This window comes from Cucurbita maxima, unplaced genomic scaffold (genome assembly GCF_002738345.1).
Source record: "Cucurbita maxima cultivar Rimu unplaced genomic scaffold, Cmax_1.0 Cma_Scf00004, whole genome shotgun sequence".
Classification (NCBI taxonomy): Eukaryota; Viridiplantae; Streptophyta; class Magnoliopsida; order Cucurbitales; family Cucurbitaceae; genus Cucurbita; species Cucurbita maxima.
Window position 1 is genome coordinate 3,423,716 of NW_019272020.1, and position 17,885 is coordinate 3,441,600.

Here is a 17,885-nt window from a genome sequence, read left to right on the forward strand (position 1 = left end):
GCTTCCTAAAATGTCTCACTCAATGGACACATAGTATTTTTTTATTATAAACTCATGATCATTTCCTAAATTTGACACGTAGAATTTTCATCCCAACAATATCTAACGCCATAAAAAATGAATAATAAAATCGTACTATATGTTTTTATTGTCTTCGAGGTGGTAGTTTTTAATTTGCTTTGTTTTTTGTTTTAAATTTTCCCATTTATAAAAATATTTTTGCCATCCCTCTGGTTCGGGAAAGTCTGTGTCTACTCCCCTTCCTACGTCATCATATTTATCCACAAACTTTTAATATGTACATGTTCAAATACTATTTATGTAAGTAAGCATCTATTCCAACTAGCTTTTATGTTTGTGTAATTTTAGAATGTAATAATTTATTTTTAACTTTCCATTAAATATAATGAATAAAAAAAATCGGCCAGATCTTGATATAGTAGGTAAGCTATGAAGGAGTTGCATTATTTAAAAAAACATATATAATTTTAAATTTTAGATTATATTAGGTTCTCAATATTTAATTTAAATTCACAAATTAACCCTCTTAAATTTCACATTGTCAATATTGATAAAAATTTTATTTGTTTAATAAAAATAAATTTATAATGTGGTGTCTAATTGCTAAAAATATATATATATATATATATATTTTTATATAACTCAATTAATTTAAATATTATTCTCTCAACAAAAATAATAGAGAAAAAAAAAAAAAATCTCCAGCCAATTAATTAAAGAGTGAATCACGTGTCATGATGTGCCTCACTTCTTTAATGATTAATTTTTTAAAGTAAATTTTAATACTCAATACTCAAAAAAATAGATTCCATTTCCAACTCAAAATTAATTAATTGCATGCCCACACCCTCATAAAGATAAAACCGGGCACAACTGTGATTACATAAAAATAAAGAGGCAGTTCTGCGAATAAAGCAAAATAAATCCTATTTATTCGTCTATAAATAAGTTGCAAACCAATCCCTGTTTAAACCAACCCCCAACTCTTCTCCCACTGCCCAAAATTGAACGCCGGTGACAATGGCCGCCGTCAATCTCCGACCAGACGACGACAATTCTACACTCATCTCCCACTTCTACAATCCTGAAATTTACACCCAAATGCTACCCCAACAAGGTTCTTTAATTTTAATAACTCAAACCCATTAGCGTTCCGTTTTATCTTCTACGTGATTATTAATTCTATTTGATTTCCATTGTTTTTCAGGTACGGCAGAGGGAAACAAGCCGACGAAGAGACGGCGGAGGAGGAGCAGAGTGAAGGAGGTGGCCTCAACCGCCGGGTTGAAGAAGAGGAAGCTGAGTTCAGAGCAAGTGAAGCTTTTGGAGATGAATTTTGGAAACGAGCACAAATTGGAAACGGAGAGGAAAAATCGGTTGGCTTCAGAATTAGGCCTTGATCCAAGCCAAGTCGCCATCTGGTTTCAGAACCGCCGTGCGCGGTGGAAGAACCAGAAACTGGAACACCAATATTCCATTCTCAAAAAAGCTCACGATTCTGCTGTTCTCCAAAAAACCCATCTTCAATCTCAGGTTAGTTATTATAATTCCAACTTCAGAATATATTATAGAATATTAAATATTATATCTTAATTAATTTATATTTTTTTATATTAATGGATAAGTTTATATCATATTTAAAAGTGATGAATATTAACCTGAACCCACTTCCATTATATTTCTCATTTTTAACATGGTATCACAGTAAATGTCTTAGCCATGTCAATAGATTAATAAATCCTCAAATGTCGAACAAAAGACTAAAAAAAAAAAGGAGTCGAGCCTCGATTAAGGGGAGGGGTACTTTGTTCGAGATGACGTATTGGATTATGAAAGTTCCACATCGGCTAATTTAGAAAACGATCATGAGTTTATAATAAAATAATACTCTCTCCATTGGTACGAGGTTTTTTAGAGATGTCTCAAGCAAAACTACGATAGTTTATGCTCAAAGATATTGTTTGAACTTATCTTTTTATGTTTCTAAAATATTATTACCTTTTCATTTGCTTTATCTGGTAAGAAATTAACAAAATATGGTAATAAAATAACAAAATGCTTTTTTTTATTAGGAAATAATTAGATTTTTGGATGAATTCAGATAGAGAAACTGAAACAGCAACTAGCGGAAGCGAAGAATGAGATACAGAAACTGGTGGAAGTACGCGAGATCAACCGGAGGTCGTCGGTGACGATGGATGACGTGCAAGCGGCGGCGTGTTGGGGAGAGATATTAATGGAAGAATATGAAGATGTATTCTGCTCTATGCAAGAGAACAATTATAATCAACCAGTGGAGTGGTACCTTAATTATAATTATATGTACACTAATTAACCTATTTATTATGTCCACTAATTAATTAGTGTTTACTTTGTGGATAAACTCAGTCATACACCACCTAATGAAAAAGACAGAATATACTAAATACATTTTTATTTTAAGGTCATAAATCCTTATCTGATTAATCATTTATTTGTGACATATTTACTTTTAAAAGATTAATTGATTAAACTTTATATTTAATAAAATTTCAAAATTTAAATTTTCAATAGAGTGTTTTTGAGATTTGACCAATTAGGCCTTAAATTCGAAATTCATAGAAATGTAGGATTAGAACATATTATACATTTAATTTAATGTTAATAATAAAATTAATTAGATTTGAATAAATTATTATAAAAAACTTGAACTAAAAAACTTCCAAATGTAAATATTCCGTTGGTGGATATTGGGCCTACCATGGATTTTGAGCCCGATCAGCGTACTGTTGATGGGCCTCGCTATTGGGCCTAACATGCAAATTTAAACAGAAGTATGAAGCCAAAAAATATGAGATAAAAGTACGTCCCACAATTATAAATGCCAAAAATCAGCAAATATTTATTGTCACGTTTATATTTTACGATCACTAAAATGATTTTGGTGCATCCTGAAACGAACGACAAGTCGTGTCTCCAATTCTCCGATTACATGGGCCCCACCGTACGGGGTTCCCCAAAAAACGTCCAAAAATTTCCCGAATATTTCCGTAATACCAGAGCCACAATCTGCTACATCACTTAATTTTTGGCACCACGTGAGTCCACCAATCATGAAGCAGCCTTTAATCTGTTAACACGCGGCAGCGTTAGAACGATTCAACTGATGCAGGGTAATCATAATCAAAGAAAAGCAACAAGAATTTAATCATTTGATTAATACCAAAATTTATTGGTTTCACCAGAATGTACGTCACTGGTTTTTGGGTTTCGTTTTTTCCCTCTCTTTTGGCTTTGCCTCCTCCCTGTCCTCAACTTTTTAAATTCTTTCCAAATCAACGACATTCACTCGATTAAAGCCTGATTATTTGTTTTTGGGTTTTTAATCTCTTCTTTTCGTGTTTCATGTTTTCGTTTCCCGATTTCTGATACGCTTCATTCCCAATGGAATAGACTGAGTGAGGGAGTGAAAGTAGAAGGATCTCCAACAATGTCGGGCCATTCCGATGATGAACACTCCTGCTCCAACTCCAATTCCTTCAGGACAATTTCCAGTGCTTTAAGTCCCTTCATTGGGGTTCATGATGATGAAGATTTCGGTTCAGAGTTCGTCTTCAAGATCGAACCCAGTTTGCTCATTGACCCTCGTCGTTTGAAGATCGGCGAAGTTATTGGGGAAGGTTCATGCTCCATTGTCTATCAAGGACTGTACGTTTCCTTATCTCTCTTTTTTTTTTTTCCTGTTTGAGTTCTTACATTGTGCCATATGATTCTACCCTCGGTTTAGTATGATCTTAGTGTAATTTATGCGTGGGGAAATCTTTGATTGTTTTAAATTACTGGGTCAGCAGTAAAGAACAATATGCGTCTAATGCTTGCTTGCTGCCATAGATGAATTTATCGGTTGGTTGTAAAATGGAATGGGTCGTATCTGTTTGTTCTATGCTTGCAATAGGCCAAAACTTGACTATTCAAAAAACTGTGGTTTTGTTGCTAGTTTTGTGCACATAATGCATTGCAACGGCCAATGCAATTTAGATAAGGATTTTGATATTGTATAGGTACGATTGTCAACCTGTTGCCGTGAAGATTATACAGGCAAGCAGAACATCAGCTATAAGTCCTGAAAAGAAGGAGATATTTCAGAGGGAGGTTATGTTGCTATCAAGAGTGAATCATGAGAACGTTATTCAGGTAATTGTTTTTGTGAAAAACTCATAGAATTCACTCTAGTTTCTCACTATTATTTCGTTATGAAGATTCAAGACATCGAACAACTTGTAATTTAACTCTGTTTTGTAGTCTTTATGTTGTAAGATTAGTGTGTTTATGGATGGTTCATTTAGGTCTCATCAGTCTCTTTTTTGGTCAATCTGAGTACTTCCATTGGTTTTAAAAGGTTGAGCATGCGCTTTTTGTTAGGAATCAAGAACTTCCATAATGGTACAATATTGTTCACTTTGAGCTTAATCTCTTGTGCCCTTTGTTTTTGGTTTCCCCAAAATGTCTCATACTAATAGAGATATATTCCCTACTTATAAACCCATAATTATCCTCTTAATTAGCAACGTGGGACTCCCCCACCAACAATCTTCCATACTTCTTACTTAAACACACCAGTTTATCTTATAGATTAGAGTTAAACTAACCAAGGAAAACTTGTAGATTAGAGTTAAAACAAAGGGTTTTCCGGAAGCACATATGTAAACAGAACAAACTAGAGGAAAATATGATGGGTGATAAATCTAGTAATGGAGATGAAGATTGTACGTCTATTTAGTGGAACATACATTTAAATGTTCATCTTTTTCTGATTTCTTATTAGTTAGCTGACACCTTATTCTACTTAAAACAGTTCATTGGCGCTTCCACAGAGCCGACATTGATGATAATCACTGAGCTTATGAAGGGTGGAACACTCCAGAAGTACTTGTGGAGCATCCGGCCAGAGACCCCAGATTTGAAATTTTCCCTTAGTCTTGCTCTAGATCTGTCACGAGTAATGGCATACTTGCACGCAAATGGCATCATTCATCGCGACTTAAAGCCTAGTACTGTGCTGTTTCTCATCTACATTACTCTATCATCTTCCTGTCCATAGTCTCCAGAAGCCCTTTTTTTTTAAATTGAAGTTATTAAAATTTCAACTTAGGCACTTGAACTAGGACGTTGAGGCTATTTCCACTCTTCATGTTTACTCAGGCAATCTACTGCTGACAGAAGACAAGCAACGGGTTAAGCTAGCCGACTTTGGGTTGGCCAGGGAGGAAATATCTGGTGAAATGACTACTGAGGCTGGTACTTACCGTTGGATGGCTCCTGAGGTAACTTTTTTTCGTATGGTTTCAGGAAAGTTCATGTCCTAGTGTTATGTTCTGTTAATGTATCTATTTACCGATCAGCTATTTAGCATTGATCCATTGCCTGTTGGAGGTAAGAAATGCTATGATCACAAGGCAGATGTGTACAGCTTCTCAATAATTCTTTGGGAATTGCTGACAAACAAGACTCCATTCAAAGGCAGAAATAATGTAATGGTGGCATATGCCACAGCCAAGGTTTGATTTTGACATTAAAAGTATGTTCAGTTTTGCAATTCTATGTTGCTCTTATGAATTGATGAACCATTTGTTGATTCAGAACATAAGACCGAGTCTTGAGGACATCCCAGAAGATATTGCCCCTCTCTTGCAGTCATGCTGGGCTGAGGATCCCAATGGCCGTCCAGAATTCACACAAATCATAGATTCTCTTTCTAATCTTCTTCAAACATTTGTGTTAAAAGAATCTTCACTTCCCAACATGGACGACAAAACAGAGAAGGAGGTGGATTGTGCATCAGACACATCGGCTTCTCAGAGCAGGAGACAGCACAAGGCTAGAAGACATAGAAGCTCTTCATTCTGCCTCAAATGTTGCTACAACTTTTGCTTGTCTGATTGACCGACAGGTTTTGTTGGGGTTCCATGTCTTGGCAAATAGGTGTAAATGGTCGGATAGATTTGTTGATTTTCACATACAACTACAGGTTCGTAGGAGATGGGTTGGTACTCGGATCCAATTTTGTAAGAGACACACTGTACATAAAGGATAGGCAAAGAAATAGCAGGTTTTGATGAACAGGATGCTCATTTTTTGGTCACTTTTTAAATAGTTTCTGCCTTTCTGAGTCTGTGGGTTTGCTTATTTTGCTGTTTAAGTTCATGATGGCTTTAAAGAGGGTTGTCATGATTGTGGGCAAATTGTGGCTCATTGCAGAAAGTCCATCTGTTTAGTAAATCAAAAGCTGAGCTTTTTATGTTCTTAGCTTAATTTTCTTTTTCTATTTTCTAAACCTTTTTGTTTTTTATCATACTTATTGTTAAATTTATTTGAGGGAAACGAGTGTCAAAGATGACGTTGGCCCCTAAAAAAAATGAATTGAAGAGATAGAATGAGTGCTAGAAAAGATGTTGGACATTAAAGATGTTGGACATTAAAGGATGAATTGTGAAATCAGAGGAGGTAGAAATTTCTCCATAACGGGATATGGTTTAAGAACATTTTTCAATTATTAAATTTATAAATTTAGCAAAATATTTAAGAATTGTATTAATTTTATGAAGATTAATGGAGAGAAAAAACATTGGTACAATATTTAAGGTTATCCATTAGCTGTCACGATGAGTCATCGAAGTTTGGCTTCGTCACAAATCTGATCCAGTAAAACGTGGACAGCTGGAAGGATCTTTTCGCACGTGTCAATTGGCGAAACCCTAACCCGAAGCCGTCGATTAATCTTAACCCAGGTCATCCTAAAGGACACCGTTACACCGGATCCCCATCTCTCTGATTTCCACGCGCAGTCTTCTTCGTCGGCAGAGGCGGTTTTAGCGGTGGCGCCACTCTTTTCTTCCGCCGTACACTGCATCTCTATCCTTCCCGTAGCCACCGCCAGCCGACAACAATCACATTCGCTCTCACACACATAGTAACTAGGTTTTAGCCTGCGCAAAGTTTGTGGTTTCTTTTATGAGCCGCAGAGATCGGATTTGGATTTCGAGAGATCCAGAATCCACAATTCTCAGCCGTTGATCATCCAGTCAACAACCTACATATAGACACGCCTTCCACCTGGACTTCCACATCATTCCTCTTGAAGTTTTCTTGCGCCATGAAAGCAGGTCTCTCTCTCTCTCTCTCTCTCTCGCTAGTGTTTGGTTTCTTCCTGTACAGACACGTAGTGTATTGGAACATTTGGTCGTATTTGGTCCTAATTTTAGTCTCTTTTTTGAAGTTTTCTCATACGGCTGTTATTGTCGTCGAATTAAACTCAAGTTTTGGGATGTGGAAATATCTTGGCCGTCTTGTGGTTTTCGGATTCGATTCAACTTCTTTTTGGGATTATTTTCTTATACTTCAGTTTCTCAGACCAAGTTTTTTTAGTTTCACTAATCCTTCTTTACTTGATGACTTCTATTTCCCCCTCGATATGTGGCCGTCTATGTTTAATTCGAAGATTAACGGAATCCTCTGCAGCAATTTTATAAGCAATTCTGTTTTTAGGGGAAAAAATTGTTTTGCTCGAATGAATTTACATATATGGTTTGGGATTGGAAGCTGTGTTCTTATAAGCAGGTGTAGGTATTATATGTTAGATTCCCCATTTGGGATGTAAATTTCACATGTAGAAACATGTTCGATCGCAGAATTTTTCGGCGTTTATGTCGTAACCTATGATTAGGGATATGGAAGATTGGATCCCTGAGAACAAAATGTCATTAATTTCTATGATTAGAGAAAGTTATTCATTAGTGGATCTCTGGAATCAGTGAGACCATTGGAATTCTCACTAATTCCAGGAAGCAGATCCTTATTTGGGAATCTAAGTTCTAATATTATGATCTGATTTCCCGGCATCTAAATTGGTAGCAGTGTTGAATGATGGCCATCCTATTGTATCTTTAACTCTGTAGATTGGTACTGTACCAGTCCAACTATGAATTTATTATTGCACGACGTACTTGTTGAATGAAATTATGTTTTTTTTCCCTAAATTAACTATCCGAGTGTATCTCTCTCATTCATTGTTGTTGGTAACCTATTATCAGGTTGGTCGTAGAAATCATCTAGGACACCGGACTGTAACTCGGAAATTGTTGAATTATAGTCGTTTGTTTTCAGCATTGGTTGATGGGGACAGGGGAAGAGGGCACGCCTTCTAAAACTTCCAAGCCTCTCTCTTCATCTCAGGTGATTGAACCTTCCTTCCTTCTGCCAATTTTCATTCTCAAGTTGTTGATATCTTTAATTATTTTGATCATTACGCACAGGACATAGCTCCGGCACCTTCATATCCTGATTGGTCAAGCTCAATGCAGGTTAATATGGACGTTTGGGTTCTATACTAATTGCCTTTTTTGAATTCATCAAACGCCTAGAATAGTTTTGAAGATCTCGATTAATACTGCTATCTCAAAGTTTAGCCTCTTATGCAGGCTTATTATGGTGCTGGTGCTACTCCACCTCCCTATTTTGCGTCTACTGTTGCTTCTCCAACTCCCCACCCTTACATTTGGGGAGGCCAGGTACTCAAAGTCGCATGAAGTTTGATATTTTTCACAGATGACAATAAGGTTCCTATTTGCTTAATTTTGTATAAATATTTTTCAGCATCCTTTGATGCCACCTTATGGGACTCCAGTTCCTTATCCAGCTATATATCCTCCTGGGGGAGTTTATGCCCACCCCAATATCACCGTGGTAATCTTCATTTTACACGATGAGCTAGTGGATTCTATTCATTGTCAAATCAGTGATTCTTTTTTCTTCATGGTTTTATCTTAACATCATATGCTGTTTGCTCGGTCATTCGTTCTCATATTCCCACATAAATTACTAGAACGGAATAGAAGGATTTTAAATTGGTTCTTTACATGCTTTTCATTTGTAGACTCCTGGCTCAGCACCAATTAATGCAGAATATGAAGGAAAGTCCCCGGATGGAAAAGAAAGGGCCTCAAAAAAATCCAAGGGCACGTCAGGAAATACTGGTTCAGGTGGTGGTAGGACCGGAGATAGTGGAAAGGTGGCTTCAAGTTCTGGAAATGATGGTGCTTCTCAAAGGTATTTTAATTTGAGGCTTGGTACAAGTATTCTTCTTTAAATTCAGCCTCATCTGATTAAAAATTTCTGGTATTTGCAGTGCTGATAGTGGTACTGAGGGGTCATCAGAAGGCAGTGACGAGAACGCTAACCAACATGTATGTGCCTTTTTCTTCAAGATCTTTCATTCATCTGAACTGGTTCAATTATTACGATAGACTTGTACTAGTGAGATTATTCCCGTTCCTTTTAGGAATTGTCTGCAAATAAGAAGGGAAGCTTCAACCAGATGCTGGCTGATGGTGTGACTTTTAACTTTAATTGAAGTTATACTGCTCATATATGCTGCTAGCAATGCTGTAATTGAACTGCTATTTTCAGGAGCCAATGCACAAAACAACACGGGTGGACCAAATGCCAAATCTTCAGTAACTGGGAAACCCATCACCTCCATTCCTGGAACTAATCTGAACATGGGAATGGATTTGTGGAATAACACCACGGGTGCTTCAGGGGCTGGAAAAGTGAGAGCGAATGCCGTCTCCTCAGCCATTGGTCCAACACCGATGGTTGGTCGTGATGGTGTGATGCCTGAGCAATGGGTTCAAGTATGAGCTACCCCCTTGAAATAATCTCCCGACTTCACTTCATAGATTGGTATTCTTTTCGAGTCAAACTATAGGGGCAATGGATTTATTTATTTTGTTGAATTTTGTCTAATATGTCAATAAAGGTATCGACCCATAACAGTTTATTCTCATTTTATACATGAATTTTTTCAGTATTACACTCCTGGATACTTCTAAACGCTGTAAATTTTCGTTGAAATCTTCAAGTTTTGGTGTATTTGTTGATTGGTAGGACGAACGTGAGCTGAAAAGGCAGAAAAGGAAGCAATCTAACCGAGAGTCTGCCAGGAGGTCAAGATTACGCAAGCAGGTATGTATTCTCACTTGTGTTAACTTCAGCTGCCAATTTTGATATCCATATTGTGTGGTATATATGGAGCATAATATTTTAGCTATTTTTTACTTTCTTCCCTTGGGTTATGTGTTCTTCAGCGTTTTATTTTCTGCTATTTTTGACAAATATCACTTTTAACATTATTATTTATTTGTGACCAATAAATCTCTGTACCTCAGAAATTGCTTATTTTATTGACTCAGACCTTTTATTGGAATTTTTGCAAATTTTTGTAATGAAATTTTGAAGCAACATTCCTTGTGAGAACTGGGAAAATTAGTTCTATGGTTTTCCAGCCACTTATTCCTTCCATGAATGCCATAACAGAATCAGTATGATGCCTTCTAAATAAAATAATATATAATTGAATAACGTGAAATTGTTTATGGAAGGAATATCTTGGACTAGTATTACTGAAATGTTTCCCCATTTGTGGGCATCAGAATCACCAGTTTTTAATGCTATTAATGGCAGGCGGAGTGTGAAGAATTACAGGCGAGAGTGCAGACATTGAACAACGAGAACCGTACTCTTAGGGATGAGCTGCAGAGGCTCTCCGAGGAATGTGAAAAGCTAACATCAGAAAATAGTTCCATCAAGGTCAAATATTCTTTTCCTTCCTATGAAATATACCAAAGAATTAGTGAAGTCATGTCCTGAAATTAAACTCTTTAAATTTGTTGTTGGAACAACAGGAAGAATTGACACGATTTTGTGGACCAGAAGCATTAGCCAACTTTGAAAAAGGAATTGCTGCTCCTGCTGCCCAATCTCGCGACGACGAGGGTAAGGACTAAGGACATCAACTCTACACCATTCAAAAGCTATATGGATTCTGGACTGGGAAAGTGGGAACCATATTAACTCTGATTTATGATCTTGTCGTAGGAGTATAGGAATCTATTTTTCTGACGTATACGCTTGGCCCTGTTTCAATTGTAACATTATAATTTTTTTTACTCAGCACCATGGAATCAGATGGTGCATAGGATCAATACTGTAGGGGATTACAAATACTTATATAACTTGTGAAAAGAATTCTAATATTTCCTTAAGTATTCAGTTTTGTGTGAAAGGTATTGGAAAAAGGAAGACTAAGTCTGTTGATCGACACTATCTTAAGAGGCAAACTCATTTTTACAAGCAGCTACCTATATGAACTTCCAGGAAACCGGAGGTTGATATTGTTGCAACTACACCAGCGAATGGAAACTGTTGGCAATAAGTCGATCATCAATATCCGACTCTGAATCCAAGCTTAAGTCTTATTTGATCCTCGATTTGTTGGCACCTTCCAGCCTGATTTGGTCTTGCAAACCCAAGCCTTTCTACTGATCCAGAGGTTGAGATAAGATAAAGAGTTGAAAGAAATGGAATTACAAATTAACCAATAAGCAGGATATTGCTACGGTCTTCACCCGATCTCATTAGCCTCATAAACATGGTTCTAAATTACTGAATCTCTGGCTGACGTGCAGCAATGGTTTTCACCTGCAGTTGAAAATCGAAAAACAAACACTAAATATCGTTTGTTTAATCTCCAAAGAAAAAACTTGTATTGTTAGGGACTAGAGAGCATATGGGATCTCCTTAATTTTGTATAAAACAGCGGAGACTATAAAAGGTCTATATATTTATAAAGTGGATGGTTTTTAAGCCCTTTGAAGAGCTAATATTTCTGTGGAGGCAAGACATGACTATAAGAGGGAGGGTTACCACTTCATCTGAAACCGCCCCCAAGATCGTATGCCCAAGGAAGAGAGGATGCAGCTGGTACGTGTATAATTTCTCTGCACCCTGAAAATGAGCAACGATAAGTGTTGAAAAGCAACGAATAGATATGGAAGACTATAGTTCAGAACATATTTGGTTTAAATGTAGGAGATCTCTGAAGTGTCGCTCTAAGTGTTGTTCAAGGTCTATTTTGGTTCTTTGCTGAAAAGAAATGGCAGGAGATCTCTGAAGGAGAATAGGCGTTTCTTCCTTTCAGTTTATCTCCTTTCTGGCTCTATATTGATGTCCCTGACAAATATTTTATAATTATTAACTCCAATTGGTGAATCCTTTTGCAAACTCCGTAGGTACTCTCACAAGATCTAACCCCTTTTTTGGTCTTTATTACTTGTAACCATGGGTTTGTGATAAAATAGACTTTGTTTCCTATGAAAATTAGATCTAGAAATGCAGAAATCCATACATCAGTTGCTGGAGAAATCCATACTTAAATCAGTTGCTGGGGGAAAATGCAGAAACCCGTACATACATGAGTTGCTGGGAGCTGGACAAACAAGAAACGCAACTCCAGATGATAGTACACTGGAAACCTGCAAATTCACAGCAGATAAAAAAAAAAAAAAATACAGCAACGATCGGTGTCAGCAATGTATATGTCTCCTAATTGATATCAAGGACTAGACTGTAACAAGGTTTAATGGCAATCCAACAAGCATACAAGTACGGAAATACAGCTCAATCTTTCTAAAAATTATAGTTATCGCCCATCATTTTTGGTTTAAAAGGAGACGAAAGACAGAAATGTGTTCGACTGACTAAAAATATGTTTTAGTTTTATTTAGTGCCATGTAGTTTATTTGGCAAGGGAAAAAAAAGCTACCTAAAAACAAACATCCTTATGCCACCCCCTAATGCCAAGTGCTGACACATTAGACAGAATATAGAGGCTTAAGTTTACATACATGTTAATTGCCATATAACATAACAAATTATGAGTAGAATCAGAAGCAAAAATACTAGTTTTAAGCTCATCCACGTCCATGAAATTGATTAAGTATACTATATAATATAGTCCATATATGTCAGATTGTGAGATCCCACGTCGGTTGGAGAGGAGAACGAAACATCTCTTATAAGGTGTGGAAAACTCTCCCAAACACACGCATTTTAAAATCGTAAGGCTGACGGCAATACGTAATGGGACAACACAATGATCCTACAGATTACAAACTCACAAAATTGTACGTTGCTTTACATGTTTCCCATGCCCCATAGAAAACTAGGCCAACCCTGCAAAACCTCCAAGAGCTTGCATATTTCTCCATGACACACAATATACAAGATAATCCATTGTTTGAAATTAAAAATCAAGAAAGCTAAAGAACTGAAAAGATTTTTTTTTCCCCAACCTGCCCAATACAAAAGCCACTTCTATTGCTCATTTTGATCTTTCTTCTCGATTGCCTTGAAGGGGAATTCACAGGTAAGACAATCCCTACAGAGCAACTAAACAAGCCAAAAGGCATAATGAAAACCAGTAGATAATGGAATAACATCTCCCACTAGTATATTTCTTAGAAAGAAGTGAAAATAAGCTGAACAAGCTACTAGGAAAGGCGTTAAGACAAATAAGACCAAGTGTTGAAGGAGTTTTTAAGTCGAAGCTTATCATGCCGTACGAACAACATTGGAACCAAGAGGATATAGAAGCAGCTGCAATTCAACCTGCATAAAGGATCCCAAATATCATAGCTTCCCCACATTCGAGTTCTCGTCATATCCTTCTAACATTGTTTGCAGCGAATCACTCAAACTTTTATCCCTAACCTGCTTGAGTCTCAAACGGTTAATCGCATCTCAACTCAGCTCACTACAATACACAACTTCCTGCAATGGAGTTCAAGTGATTTTCATCCTAGCCAGAAGAAAATGCATCCTACATAGGAGATCGGTAAAAGTGAAACATACAACGCCTCTTCCATCCGATCACTAACTGATCATCCTCTTTATCCAGAAGACATTAATAAACTCGTCAAAATAAGCTCCTAAATTTGAGAATAATCAAAAGAACGAGCGGAAAAAGGCCGAGCAGACGGAGAAATGGGAAAGAAGATCGAATTTGGGAATTGAGATTGTACCTCGTTGGTAACTGCGAAGCCGAGAAGAGCCATTGATCGATTGGAAGCAAAATCGCTGCTTAAATCTTCACCGAAATGAATGAGATTCAAGAACGAAGATCTCAAAATCCAAAGAAAAGGGTTTGGATGCGAGTGAAAATTGAATGGACGGTATATAGAAAAGGAGTCGAAAACTCAAATGTATGGGAGCACTATTTAAAGTTTAAGAAATTATTATATATAATAGTTTATAGATCAAATTCATATGGGCTAAATTTGTAATTTCTTCTTTTACTTATGAGCTATAATCCTTCCCAAGTAATAATTGTATTTAAAATGTAATCATGTATTATATATTTTTTTTCTTTTTCTTTCGTGCTCTCGATTATAAAATCTTGCCTAAATGACAATATATTATGAAACTAGAAATGTTCATTTATCATCCAGTACTCTTATTTGAACGGAGAATATGAGAGAGAAACACAAAATGTTTTTTCTTCATTAGATAATTGAGTCTGGAAGAAAATTCTCACGAGTAACTCGAACCCCACACATTTTCTGTAGAAAATTCATGACTTGATCCCTAAAAAAGGCTTCTTTATATCTGTCTCACGTTCGTAGACAATTTTAAGAAGGTCAGTAATGACTTCCGTTCATTAAACAAGAGATAGGTTAATCAAAGATTTTGTCTTAAAAATAAAGAAATTCAGGTGGAAAAAGAGATAAACCAGTTCAAACACCATCTGATTCCTTCGGAGACCAAATTTGAAGAGTCATAAATATTTGTCCTTTTTTTTTCTTTTTCTTGCAAGATATTGCAAACAAATGTCGGGAACCGACAAATTATAACCATTAAATTGTAATTTATAATTTAATGATGATGTTCTAGTTTTGTCACTTTCACACTTCAATCGACCACAACACTACACAAATTTCAGATTACAATGTGTTTTAAGTTTAATTTACTGGTTGATCCACTGATCTTACAATAAGTACAGTCATGGCTTCCTTCCATGTCGCTTCTGTTTCTAAAGCCTAGCCGACACCAAACAAATGTTTAGTAACCTGAAAGACAACAAGGGAAGAGATTCTGTGGGGTTGTCGCAAGTTTACATTTCAAAAGAGAGCTTCTCTTATTCTGATTCGGTTTTCTTCTCCGATATGTCACCGCTGCCGCTGTATGATAACGTTGTTACCCCGACGTCTACACTGCTGCCACCGTATGATAACGTTGTTACCCCAATGTCTACACTGCTGCCGACTGATGTAATTAGCGCAGCCAGGCCACTGTTGGGGCTTCCATCAGCTGCCATTCCCAATCCTAGGAAATCCAGGGTGGTATGTTTTGGGGCAAACATGGAATGGTTTCCTATCATTAGTTCCTTCAATCCTGAGTTTCCATCACAGGGACGTCCGAGTCCGAGCCCTGCAGCGATTGAGATGCCATCAGGTTGACCATGGCTCTGGTGGTTCCATGGCAAGTTCTCTTGCTGGGCAGCTAAAGAGGAAGGAGATGATACTAAACCCAAACCACGAAGCAACGAGGCATTTGATGCTGTTGCACCAATTTGAGCTGCTTTTTGGAGTAATGCTGTGGCGGACATTGCAGGCTGTGGCATCGGTGTGTACTGCCGGAGGTCTTGGCTGGCCGTTCCGAAGATCGATGGCCCTTGATTCATTGCAAGACCCAGAGAAGTGGGTTCAATGGTTGAAGATGATGCATAGTCTGATGAGCGATCTGAACAAGCCATGGCTTGCATTAGGTCTGTAAAACCAGGAGGTCTTGGAGGTTGAAGGCTCCTTGATGTCATCGAGGAAGCAAATAAGCCAGCAAATCCGCTGCTTCTCGAGCTGCTATTGCTGCTCGCGCTCTTGTTGTTGCTGCTGCTGCTGCTGCTGCTCCGACTCAGGCCAGGTGTACTGGTTGCTTCTTCAGTACATTGCGAGGGATTCTCCGACAGCTCTGTTACGAAAAATAAGAACCTTACTAACAGAAACAGAATTAAAAAGGTTCACATAGGCACACAGAGATCAAAATCTGGGAATTCTTAAAAACAAAACAAAAAAGAGGAACAATCAATCATTCCTTTTAGCTTTTCTAAGCACTTGGGGATCACTTTTACAAAAGCTGTGAGTCTAATAGTTTACAGATAGCCATTCCACAAAAAGTTCCATTGTAGATCGATCATCCGCCTAACTGTTAGGATTTCAGATGGAAACAAAGAACAATAACAGACAAAAACAAACAACAAGCAACAGAGTTTTGGTATTGTTGTTCCATAAAGACGAACGACCACACGACAAAGTGAGTAAGGCCAAGAGGTTGACTTTACCTTGACTAGGCACAGGTAATGCAGTTATTAGCTCACCAGTCTGTGGAGGAGATGAAACCGGCGGTGATGATGGCGGAGGCGGTGGCGGTGGAGGTGGAGGAGAAGGCTCTAGATTTGGTTTGACCGACGCCGACTGAGAATCGCCATCGTGGTCGGAGTGCAAATCCGGTTTGTCCACCGGCATAGGCTGAGCTTTTGAACTTTCCTTCGCCAATGCATCACAGAAAGCTCTATGTCTAATGAAGCTATCCCTCCTACAAAAGAAAAACCAAAACCCAATTCAAAACCCCCAAAAATTTCAACAAAATCCAAGACGAACTGAACAAGATATTAAATCTACCAGGAAAACAAAGTTCCACAATCGCATTTATACTCTCTGGTTCCACAAATTTTGGAATGAGCTTTCCAATCAGACTGAACAGCGTATTTCTTCGAACACTTATCGCATTTCCACTTCTTCTCACCGTGCTTTCTGCAAAAGTGCTTCTTAATCCCAGTCAGATCACCCAGAGCTCTGGAGGGGTCATGATGAACACAAGAACTCTCAGGGCAAACATAGACCTTCTTCTTCACCTCCTTACTTGTCCTCTGCCGGAGCTTCCATGGAAGATTATGACCTCGCCGGTGAAGCTGCAGATTCTGATCCCTCTGAAACCCCTTGTTGCAAATCTCACAAACAAAACGATTTGTGGCAAAAAGGGTCTTCGGAGATAGAGCAATTACTTCCGCTTCCGGATCTGCGAGAGAAAATCAAGTTCAATCAATTTGAATTCTCGAAAAAATTCAAACAAACTCAAAAGGGCAATTGGATAATCAAACTACCTGGCATTCCGGGTAGATTTCGCTTTTTCTTAGTGGCAGATTTCGCTCCCGGAGAAGAAACGCTAGCCTTCCCGGAAGCCATGGACGAATCCTTTTCATCGGCCGGCATGACTTTCGGAGCAGTAAAATTTCCCAAATCCGAAGAACAATTTGAAAATCGAGACAAAATAGGAAAAAACCCGAAAGTATTTCAACTTTAAATCGAGGAATCCTTTTGTGGGTGACAATAGTTTAATTCACTCTCTCTAGGGTTTTTCCCCCAATCTCCATCTCACTCTCTCTCTCTCTCTCTCTCTACGGGTCAAATATCTTCAAGAGGTGTCTGACCAAAATCCCACATACCCAAAAAACACAGGAATTACAAAACACGGAGACCCTTTTGAAACCCACCTAAAAGGGGTTCGATAAACGCAGCCACCGGAAAAATAATCGCCGGAGATGGATAGAACAATCGGCCGACGGTTACTTTCTACTTTCTGGAACTGGATTGAACCAGTGAAGACCGCTAGAACAGCTGCTTCACTGTCCGTTGATTCAAAACAAACTTGTGAACAAGATGAAGAGGAACTGTTTACAGAGGGAAAGAGAGAGAGAGCTCTGTGAATCTGTGAAGACGACGAGTTTGGCTTTTCTCAAGAGAAAAATAAAAGTCTTCAAAAGATGGGAAAACGGAAAAGGTAGAGAGGAGGCGGTTTGCTGAATTTTGTGCAGAGGATTTGGAACGTAACTTTTTGTCCAAGTTTTCGGCTTCGATTCGGACAAACAGCTCCTTCCATATATATATATATATATATATATATATCTTGCACCGTCGATTTGTTCCGGCAAATTT

The 17,885-nt window shown here is 37.8% G+C and overlaps 6 protein-coding genes across 25 annotated transcripts in view; 4 read left to right on the forward strand and 2 right to left on the reverse strand.

Moving 5' to 3' along the window:
* The window catches only part of LOC111478507 (vegetative cell wall protein gp1-like), a 446,768-nt gene that overhangs the window by 273,805 nt on the left and 155,078 nt on the right, over window positions 1–17,885 (forward strand). The gene's annotated exons all lie outside the window — the stretch shown is intronic.
* LOC111478502 (homeobox-leucine zipper protein ATHB-40-like) lies at window positions 971–2,450 on the forward strand. Its single transcript, XM_023122787.1, has 3 exons — window positions 971–1,138; window positions 1,229–1,554; window positions 2,123–2,450. The coding sequence occupies exons 1-3, from the start codon at window positions 1,042–1,044 to the stop codon at window positions 2,354–2,356; spliced, it is 657 nt and encodes a 218-aa protein (XP_022978555.1). The 5' UTR covers window positions 971–1,041; the 3' UTR covers window positions 2,357–2,450.
* LOC111478465 (serine/threonine-protein kinase STY17-like) lies at window positions 3,262–6,120 on the forward strand. The gene is made up of 6 exons (XM_023122740.1): window positions 3,262–3,708; window positions 4,062–4,194; window positions 4,856–5,051; window positions 5,203–5,324; window positions 5,403–5,558; window positions 5,641–6,120. Exons 1-6 carry the CDS (start codon window positions 3,491–3,493, stop codon window positions 5,941–5,943), a joined length of 1,128 nt encoding a protein of 375 aa, XP_022978508.1. The 5' UTR covers window positions 3,262–3,490; the 3' UTR covers window positions 5,944–6,120.
* LOC111478467 (G-box-binding factor 1-like) lies at window positions 6,797–11,082 on the forward strand. Of its 2 annotated transcripts, none has more exons than XM_023122742.1 (12): window positions 6,797–7,163; window positions 8,091–8,232; window positions 8,313–8,360; window positions 8,478–8,567; window positions 8,653–8,742; window positions 8,933–9,105; window positions 9,185–9,242; window positions 9,338–9,386; window positions 9,466–9,692; window positions 9,946–10,023; window positions 10,522–10,647; window positions 10,743–11,082. In XM_023122742.1, the coding sequence occupies exons 2-12, from the start codon at window positions 8,173–8,175 to the stop codon at window positions 10,842–10,844; spliced, it is 1,101 nt and encodes a 366-aa protein (XP_022978510.1). In that variant the 5' UTR covers window positions 6,797–7,163; window positions 8,091–8,172; the 3' UTR covers window positions 10,845–11,082. The 2 variants fall into 2 exon arrangements, with proteins under 2 accessions (XP_022978510.1, XP_022978511.1); XM_023122743.1 differs by having other exon boundaries at window positions 8,164–8,232.
* On the reverse strand, window positions 11,074–14,097 carry LOC111478520 (HVA22-like protein k). 18 transcript variants are annotated; one of them, XR_002717481.1, is made up of 6 exons: window positions 13,920–14,097; window positions 13,191–13,608; window positions 12,883–13,071; window positions 12,311–12,371; window positions 11,764–11,844; window positions 11,074–11,538 (listed from the first exon to the last, which is right to left on the reverse strand). XR_002717481.1 is itself a non-coding variant. In XM_023122815.1 (6 exons), exons 2-5 carry the CDS (start codon window positions 13,510–13,512, stop codon window positions 11,500–11,502), a joined length of 243 nt encoding a protein of 80 aa, XP_022978583.1. In that variant the 5' UTR covers window positions 13,513–13,608; window positions 13,920–14,097; the 3' UTR covers window positions 11,074–11,375; window positions 11,466–11,499. The 18 variants fall into 18 exon arrangements, 4 of the variants coding, with proteins under 4 accessions (XP_022978583.1, XP_022978584.1, XP_022978582.1 ...); XR_002717486.1 differs by having other exon boundaries at window positions 11,074–11,147; window positions 11,199–11,538; window positions 12,883–13,608; XM_023122815.1 differs by lacking the exon at window positions 12,883–13,071 and having other exon boundaries at window positions 11,074–11,375; window positions 11,466–11,538; window positions 13,451–13,608.
* Window positions 14,740–17,805, reverse strand: LOC111478435 (protein indeterminate-domain 2-like). Of its 2 annotated transcripts, none has more exons than XM_023122695.1 (4): window positions 17,054–17,805; window positions 16,572–16,968; window positions 16,268–16,485; window positions 14,740–15,861 (listed from the first exon to the last, which is right to left on the reverse strand). In XM_023122695.1, exons 1-4 carry the CDS (start codon window positions 17,160–17,162, stop codon window positions 15,032–15,034), a joined length of 1,554 nt encoding a protein of 517 aa, XP_022978463.1. In that variant the 5' UTR covers window positions 17,163–17,805; the 3' UTR covers window positions 14,740–15,031. The 2 variants fall into 2 exon arrangements, with proteins under 2 accessions (XP_022978463.1, XP_022978462.1); XM_023122694.1 differs by having other exon boundaries at window positions 16,232–16,485.

Coding starts and splice junctions, on each gene's coding strand:
- LOC111478502 (XM_023122787.1), top strand. CDS start 1,042: ATGGCCGCCGTCAATCTCCGACCAGACGACGACAATTCTACACTCATC. Junction 1,139..1,228: donor CCAAATGCTACCCCAACAAG/GTTCTTTAATTT, acceptor ATTGTTTTTCAG/GTACGGCAGAGGGAAACAAG. Junction 1,555..2,122: donor AAACCCATCTTCAATCTCAG/GTTAGTTATTAT, acceptor GGATGAATTCAG/ATAGAGAAACTGAAACAGCA.
- LOC111478435 (XM_023122694.1), bottom strand. CDS start 17,162: ATGCCGGCCGATGAAAAGGATTCGTCCATGGCTTCCGGGAAGGCTAGC. Junction 16,486..16,571: donor TGTGGAACTTTGTTTTCCTG/GTAGATTTAATA, acceptor TTTCTTTTGTAG/GAGGGATAGCTTCATTAGAC. Junction 15,862..16,231: donor ATTACCTGTGCCTAGTCAAG/GTAAAGTCAACC, acceptor TTTTCGTAACAG/AGCTGTCGGAGAATCCCTCG.
- LOC111478465 (XM_023122740.1), top strand. CDS start 3,491: ATGTCGGGCCATTCCGATGATGAACACTCCTGCTCCAACTCCAATTCC. Junction 5,325..5,402: donor ACCGTTGGATGGCTCCTGAG/GTAACTTTTTTT, acceptor TTTACCGATCAG/CTATTTAGCATTGATCCATT. Junction 5,559..5,640: donor TGGCATATGCCACAGCCAAG/GTTTGATTTTGA, acceptor TTGTTGATTCAG/AACATAAGACCGAGTCTTGA.
- LOC111478467 (XM_023122742.1), top strand. CDS start 8,173: ATGGGGACAGGGGAAGAGGGCACGCCTTCTAAAACTTCCAAGCCTCTC. Junction 8,361..8,477: donor ATTGGTCAAGCTCAATGCAG/GTTAATATGGAC, acceptor CCTCTTATGCAG/GCTTATTATGGTGCTGGTGC. Junction 8,743..8,932: donor CCCACCCCAATATCACCGTG/GTAATCTTCATT, acceptor TTTCATTTGTAG/ACTCCTGGCTCAGCACCAAT.
- LOC111478520 (XM_023122813.1), bottom strand. CDS start 13,559: ATGACGAGAACTCGAATGTGGGGAAGCTATGATATTTGGGATCCTTTA. Junction 12,372..13,450: donor AATGTTGTTCGTACGGCATG/ATAAGCTTCGAC, acceptor GTGAATTTGCAG/GTTTCCAGTGTACTATCATC. Junction 11,845..12,310: donor TCCAGCTCCCAGCAACTCAT/GTATGTACGGGT, acceptor GCTCATTTTCAG/GGTGCAGAGAAATTATACAC.